This window comes from Syzygium oleosum, unplaced genomic scaffold (assembly GCF_021117445.2).
Source record: "Syzygium oleosum isolate NSW1041296 unplaced genomic scaffold, Sole_v2.1 Sole_v2.46, whole genome shotgun sequence".
Lineage (NCBI taxonomy): Eukaryota > Viridiplantae > Streptophyta > Magnoliopsida > Myrtales > Myrtaceae > Syzygium > Syzygium oleosum.
In genome coordinates, this window is record NW_026607530.1 from 1,187,985 (window position 1) to 1,195,520 (window position 7,536).

At 40.7% G+C, this 7,536-nt stretch overlaps 2 protein-coding genes across 2 annotated transcripts; one reads left to right on the forward strand and one right to left on the reverse strand.

Annotated features, from left to right (window-relative positions):
* Positions 1-600: 600 nt before the first annotated feature.
* On the forward strand, positions 601-1,569 carry LOC115687357 (temperature-induced lipocalin-1-like). Its single transcript, XM_030612882.2, has 2 exons — positions 601-1,043; positions 1,187-1,569. Exons 1-2 carry the CDS (start codon positions 672-674, stop codon positions 1,361-1,363), a joined length of 549 nt encoding a protein of 182 aa, XP_030468742.2. The 5' UTR covers positions 601-671; the 3' UTR covers positions 1,364-1,569.
* Positions 1,570-2,017: 448 nt separating this feature from the next.
* LOC115687356 (VAMP-like protein YKT61) lies at positions 2,018-6,394 on the reverse strand. Its single transcript, XM_030612881.2, has 6 exons — positions 5,982-6,394; positions 5,337-5,434; positions 4,461-4,565; positions 4,263-4,328; positions 3,086-3,172; positions 2,018-2,381 (listed from the first exon to the last, which is right to left on the reverse strand). The coding sequence occupies exons 1-6, from the start codon at positions 6,388-6,390 to the stop codon at positions 2,331-2,333; spliced, it is 816 nt and encodes a 271-aa protein (XP_030468741.2). The 5' UTR covers positions 6,391-6,394; the 3' UTR covers positions 2,018-2,330.
* Between the last annotated feature and the right edge of the window lie 1,142 nt (positions 6,395-7,536).

The window sequence follows — 7,536 nt, forward strand, 5'->3', positions numbered from 1 at the left end:
CCCAAATGAACCAAAGTCATTGATTAAACTAGTGATTGTCGTAGCAGAAGAATCGCCCTTTTTGTTCGTATCGACTTTTGATTCGTCGATACGTCTCCTAATCTTTTTATCCCACCTTCAAGGGAGTTTGATGTTGTGTTGCTATTCAAACGAGAATGTCGAAGATCAAAGAGAGGAAAGGTTCCCTCGATGTTGAACCGCGGTTTGGGTCACCGATCCCGCCCAACAGTGTCCACTGATCGACGGCTCGTAGCGTCGAACATCGATAAGTTCATGGGCTTAACTGGCCAAGTCGTGCCTTCGGGTCCGGGTCCCTTTCTCTCGCGCAAAAAGCTCCCCTCACGGGCTCCCCTCTCGTGTGAACATCATTAATGAATTTGATCGAAATCACCTGCCTCCGTGGAATTTAAGAGTTGCTTAGTGCGATGACCATAAACAATACGACTCTAGAAGGTCCCCTTATCCTAACAACATAAGGTCCTAATTCCTCCATGTGTAGCCCCGCCACCTTCAATAATATCGCGTGTCGCCAAGCTCGTCTCCCGTTATATCCGACATTCAAAAAAAAGAAAACCTAACCCAACAAGAAAAGACATTGAGTGAGGAAGATCTTCTTCCAAGAGACCTCTGACACAATTCAATTCCTCCCCATTCAAAAGACCAAAAGAAAAATGGTGAAGAAAGATTTGGACGTTGTGAAGGGCGTGGACTTGGAGAGGTACATGGGAAGATGGTACGAGATAGCGTCAATCCCATCCTTCTTCGTGCCGAAGAGCGGCGTGGACACGAGGGCGACGTACACTCTTAACCAAGATGGGACGGTGCATGTGCTCAACGAGACCTGGAGCGACGGCAAGAGAGTGGCCATCGAGGGCACGGCATATAAGGCGGACCCGAAGAGCGACGAGGCCAAGCTCAAGGTCAAGTTCTATGTCCCTCCGTTCTTGCCCGTTATTCCCGTCGTTGGGAACTACTGGGTGTTGTACCTCGACGATGATTATCAGTATGCTCTCATTGGAGAGCCCACCAGAAAGTACCTCTGGGTATGTCGAGCTCTCTTCCATTTCTGTTTCACTGTTATTTGTCGTTCCTAAGTTCACAAAAGCAGGACATGCTCGTGTGCGGATATGTGAGTTCCCTTCTGATAAGGTTCTGAGTTTTCCCAATGTTTGTCTTCATGTTTCAGATATTATGTAGGAAGACTCAGCTGGAAGATGAGATCTATGAGATGCTGGTTCAGAAGGCTAAGAACGAAGGTTATGACTTAAGAAAACTCCGCAAGACTCCACAGAGCGACCGTCCACCTGAAGGAGGTCCCCAAGACAATGGCACCTGGTGGCTCAAGTCCCTTATCGGAAAATAGGACGCGATCAGTGAAAGCGGGGTCTCAAATATTCCCCGGAAATAAAAAGAGATAACCCTGTGTTTTTATCGTGTTGTGAGTGATGTGAGAATCGTGCGATTATAGATCGAGTCATGTAAAGTTGTGTGATCTTGCAAATATTCAATTAGTGTACGAGACATGTGAATAAAAGATGGCTATCCGAGACTCCGTATTCAGATAACTAATCTCAGCCTGCCATCATTTTTGATACATGTCGAATGAGCATGTTCTAAGGAACTCGACCACCACTGAAGATTCTGATCCATCTCCTATCCTTCTTGGGAAAGCAGTGGAACTAATGGCTGCCCGGGCTGGCACCACACTACTATACGACACAACAAGGACCCATCAGCAAAATTTGAATCCAACATATATTATGCAAAAGAAGACTCAAAAGTTCAAAACAATTTCAAAGTTGGAATTTGGAGAGCAAAGAATCACACAGAAGTTCTTGGCTTGCAAAGTTTCTATCTTCTGTTCATTAGCATTAACTACCAGTTTTCGTCGATTGTGAAGTTAGGAGTGCAAGATGATGCGACTCTATGAGATTGATTTCAGACAAGGTAGAGACCATATCTATGAAAACTGGAGGAGCAAAGTTCAAGAACATGACCGAAAGAAAAATAAAATGAGTAGAAACAAAAACAAACCAGCTGGACTGCTCATCATGAACAAATCATTGTTTCAGTTGAACAATTAGAAAGAAAATCAAAGAACAGTGGACAATCAGCTGTCGATGCTAAACAGCTTTTATACATAACTAAGACAGATTCAGCCAAAAACCACGAACCGCAAGTTTGCACTTATCAAAGCAGCAGAAAGAAGGTATATCACCATGATGGTATATACTATGCCATCTGCTCTGTATTCCCCAGACGGAATGACCACTATTGGAACCAAGTTACGTGTTTACACAGCGTATCTTCTCTTTAGTCTCCTCAAAACGTTACAGTATGGTGCAGCACTGGTTGGTTTTCTTGGCTTGTTTGTAAAACAACTGTTCCAGGAGACAAGAAGAGGTTACTGTGTCAGCAACTAAGAGTAGGTTCTGACACAAATCAAGCAGAACCAGTAGCGATGAGTAGGTCTTTCACCTCATATTCAAGGCTCAACAAAACTCAGTTCGAAAATCAGTTGCATAATACTCCAATAAACTTTTGTTATATTATTGATACAGCTAATATTGTGACTCCTACCATTCTTTAATCTGTCTGAGATATAATCTAACACAACAAAAGTAATTGTCTCCAAACGAAACAATGTTCGAGGAGAAAGAATAACGTTCAAGATTTGCATATATTGTGTGAAGGATAAACTCCATGCCGAATATAACGAATCAAGAATCAAGTCAAAAGCAGCAGCTACGTTTGACGTTATAAAAACTGCCAGATTTGGTGTGGAAGAGTTACACTGTGGATTCTTTGAACTTTAAGCATTCAAGTTCAAGATATTTTGATGAAATCCAGTAGAAAATGACATCCGTTGCAATGTCACAGAAGATAATTAACAGAAAATCTGCCTCAAAGGGACAGCTAGTTGCCAGTAGATATGCATGTTGAGACAGGTGTGGAACACTGGAAGTGGACAGAAAGAAACAAGGAAATTGAAACTTATGAACCTGTGCTCAATGCAGATTACTAGTGGCAGAGAGACAATTAGTTGCCAAATTATTAGTTTTCCTCTTTCAATCATACATAGTACCTGTGATGATGCACTGAGATCTGAACTCTTCTCAACCAAACTGTCCAACTTCTCACCTCGTTCGAGCACACTATCGATAGTTTTGTGCTGTATCAAAGAGAAAAGGGTGTAAGAGACAAACGAAAAGTGGAAGGCAAAAGGAAAAAGCCAAAACCTGTCCTGTGTCGCTAATAAAAAACATTACATCCTTTAAGCACATGTTCTATGAGGCAGCAATCCAAGAACAGGACAGCTCCATCAAGGATCTGTGCTTGAACACTAATACAAGGCAATGACATTTAGACACATCCTTCATTTTTCCCAAGGGCCACAAACAATACAGGAAACATATCTAACAAAAACTTCTCTGAATACTAGGTATCCCTAATTTAGCTCTATAAGTAAATGTAACAATACCGCATATTCTCATGGATGGAATTGAAAGATCCCACTTCAGATTTCCACTACTATGTTACTAATCGAGTCTATTGCCGGTTTCTTCACGTGCACCAAAATGAATATTCAGATATTTTTCTTCAACATTAACTTGCTGCAGAGAAATGGCTATCGACAGATGAACTGTAGCACAGACAAAATCACTGGTGCAAAAGAAAGTCCCAAACTCCCAACTTTCTTTCTTTTTTCTTTTCTTTTCTTTTCTGGTGTCCACAGAAACATAGTTTTGAATTCAGCACATTGTTCAAAAAACTAAGCAACTACATGACCAAACAAAAGCTTATGGTCGTAGAAGAGTATCTTGGAGGCTCAGGTAGGCAGATATCACTTTATATATTCCATATGATTGATATTAAAAATTTCTTAGCAGACTTATGAGTACCATAAGGGGAACTTCTCGACCGAAAACATGCATGCGTGATTATGAGAATGCATCAGGATAACAATTCATACTTGTGTCGTTGTGTTCATGTCAATGAGCATTGTTGCTTTATGTCACTTGCTTGCTTGAATTTTGAACAACAATATAATGCAAAGATGATCCTCACAAAAAAAGGGGTCAAAACATGACGATTTAATTGTGCTCCTGTAATATGAGACTCAAATATCTGTCCATAATTTCTCTCGTGCTAATGCTGCATTCGCATCCGTGCTTTCACATTTTTCATGTTAAAATTGCCACCGCAGAAATGTAGATTGAGATATGCATGAAGAAAAGGGGGACAAAATGCATATGACTTACCAAGATAATTTTTGTTTCGTCCAACTCCCTCTGAATTTTCAACAATTTATCAGCCTCAGCTGGATCCTATAGATTCATAGAAGAAACAAACATAATCACAAAAAGAGGACTTTGTCTTAAAGCTCCAGTCGATAACCCAGGGGATAAAATAAACCTAAAATGCAATATCACTTAATGTGACGAGAGAATGGACAGAACCTGAAATTTAGTTAGAGCTTCGTTCAAATATGGCCATGGTTGAGTGTTATCCAAGTTTACACTCCTCCAAGAATCACCAAAATTCTTCTGATACTCATCCAGCACCTGTCCACAATAAAACCATACATAATCCATAAGTTTCAAACTTTAGAAATGCAAAAATATAAGGATGTGCAAATTTTTATAAGGCGACAGCGTAAGAGCATGAAACCAAATGACATTGTGATCTATAAGTGTGTTCTTAAGCTCATTCTCCCTCGATTTCTTCAAGATTCAATGTAGCCAAGCGTCCTTTAAAATTTCTCAATAATCTGGAAAGTCGGTAAAGAATTAATTTTTAATTTGTCAACTTAGTTATTTTGAAAAGATTCATTTCTAAAGCTAGTTATTTAAAAGGAGGCCTTTGGTACTTCTGTTCCTACTAAACCAGGAATATTTTTAAATCTGACTGTTGTCTCAAGTCATCAGCTAAAGGAGTCCTCCAAATACTCAAGAGTAATTGTCTCAAGAAATCACTTAAATTCTTAGTCCCAGATGGCACTAAAAAGACCAGTCCGGAGTTCTAAGTGTCTATAAGAAGCCTCCTATCTGTACATACGATGTATTAGTTTCTCACAATGGCATCCAGCAACCTATCCATTTCAATGGACTGTTCGTGTTAGAAAAATTTTCAACATACAGATTCAACAAATTTGCAGGTTCAAAGAGCATATCATCACGTAACTAAAGAATATACCAATCGAAGTGGTGCAAAGCTAATTCAACCTTTCGGTTACCAAACTTGGAATAGGATTTCAATCTATCAGCAAATCAGTAACGATTAACATGTACACAAGCCGGAAAGGCCTGAATAGGCAACAAATTGTGGGTTTCTACCTGATTCAACAGAGAAAATGCACTTCGAACCGGATAATGATCGTCCATGAATCCCAACGCACAAAGGCCATTTCTATTGTAAGCGTGCACCTTGTACTCTGAGGGACAAGAAAGAAAAGATAACCAAACAGATGAATTCAGTTTGCTACTCGTACAACTTGCACACAGCCTGTAGACACTTTTGCTCTATAACATCAACATGTGACAATGAAATCTAACCGGGTTCTGGTGGCGCTACTTCCCGCAGAATTATAGGCCAAGGACTCAGGAGAGCACAGACACAAATTTTAGTAGTCTCTTTGTCCAGGTAGGGCAATAACAACACTGAGTCATGACCAAATTACACGACCTACGAGAAGTCTACAGGGCTCACAATCGCAATTTAACAATTCAAGTTCGCCTGCTACGCAAATTGTACCTCGCAGATTACACAGGCAAACATGCGCCTCGTCTCACGCCACGCAATCGAACATCCATCAATCGACATCACACACACACACACACACACAGCAAGAGCGAGCTCCGATGCAGACAGACGCTAATCAAAACTCCGCACAAGTTAGAAACAACCCTGCATCGGGAATAGAAAGCAGGGCCTCGAATCGCGAGCGCGGGCGAGAAATGGGGGGGAACCGAGAAACCGACCTTCGTGCTGCACGGATTGGCGCTGGCCCGGGGGCGTGCGCCTGGCGACGGTGCGGCCGACGAAGACGATGAACTCCTTGACGCTGGAGCGCTGGAAGTAGCCGAAGTGGCTGACGTCGGTGGCGTTGGCGAGGATCACCGGATCGGAGCCGCCGGGGTCGCATTTCAGAACCAGCAGGGCCGTGACCTTCATCTTCTCCCCCGGCTCCGGCGAAGGCTTATCGGAATCGGGATCGGTCCGATCGATCGATCGATCGGAGCGAGAACAGCTCGTCGGCGGCGACGGAGAGGAGAGGATCGACGGGAAGCGATTGCGTGCACCGACAGCGAAACGATGGCGAAAGGGAAAGAGAGGAGGAAGGAGGAAGGAGGAAGACAGAGAATCGGTTTCGTCGTTCGTTCCCTCCATCAACGCTACCTAATTCTATTCAATTTTCTTTTTCTTTTTCTCTTTTTCTTTTTGGTCATTTTCTTTTCTTTTTTTTTTTATTTGGTACTTTGTTTTTCGGATTCAAAGTTGAATGTCGTCCGCGCGTTGTAGAGAGTGACAAAAATATGTTATCATAATTATCGATTAAGAATAAATGTATACTTAAGGACTATGTATTTGTGTTGATCATTAAGTTGTTCGGAGCTTATGGGATAAACTTATGTGTGGTTAACATACTAACAAATACAAGTAATTCCGTATTTGAATGGACAGACATATGTCTTATTTTGAAAAGTAATTCCTCGCTATTTTAAACTTGAGATTGAGTGTTACTCCATTAAATTTTCCGAACAAGGAAGTGTAGATAAGTCATATTAAGGGTAAATTGCCTTCACTAATCCATAATAAGTTAGTAAACGATCCTACAATATAGATAAACGAAACATTAGCTTTTATCGGAGTTTTTAGGCATACAAAACCTCTCTCTCTTTTTTTTATTTCTAAAGCAAAGTACACGATTTCTTTGAAATCACAAATCGTGTTGCCCCCTGTCGAGAAAAAGTTCGAGATTCGTCCATAGTCAGCGCTAACCGTGTCACGTAAGACAATCGGCATCCATCTAATTGGTACATTCAAGTTCTAAACATTTATTAAGAAATGCAATCGAATTTTAAAAACTTTTAATTGGCACAACTAAATTATGAATATCTATTGAGAAATGCAATTAAATTCTATAGCTTATGTAAGAAATTGCATTTCGAGGATACCAAGTAACCAACTTTTTTAGTGACACATAAAATACTTTAAATATTGTTCAATGTTTGTCAAAGTGAATTGATTGCACATTTTTAGAAAGGTTCGGGGCTTAATTAATTGAAATAATAAGGCTTAGGAGCCAATTGTATTTCTATACAAAGGTTTAGGACTTGCGGTGCGACTTTGACTTAAACCGTCACCCTTGCTCTTCAATGAATATGTGAAAAGAAGAAGAAAACAAACCAAAAAGTAGCAAATAAGTAAAACTTGCTTCGAGTCTCTTGTATCATCTTTTCTTTTGAGTGATGTAGTTTTCATTTCGTCGAATAAGGCGTTCGAAATTTGCAGATGAAGATGACAATGACACGG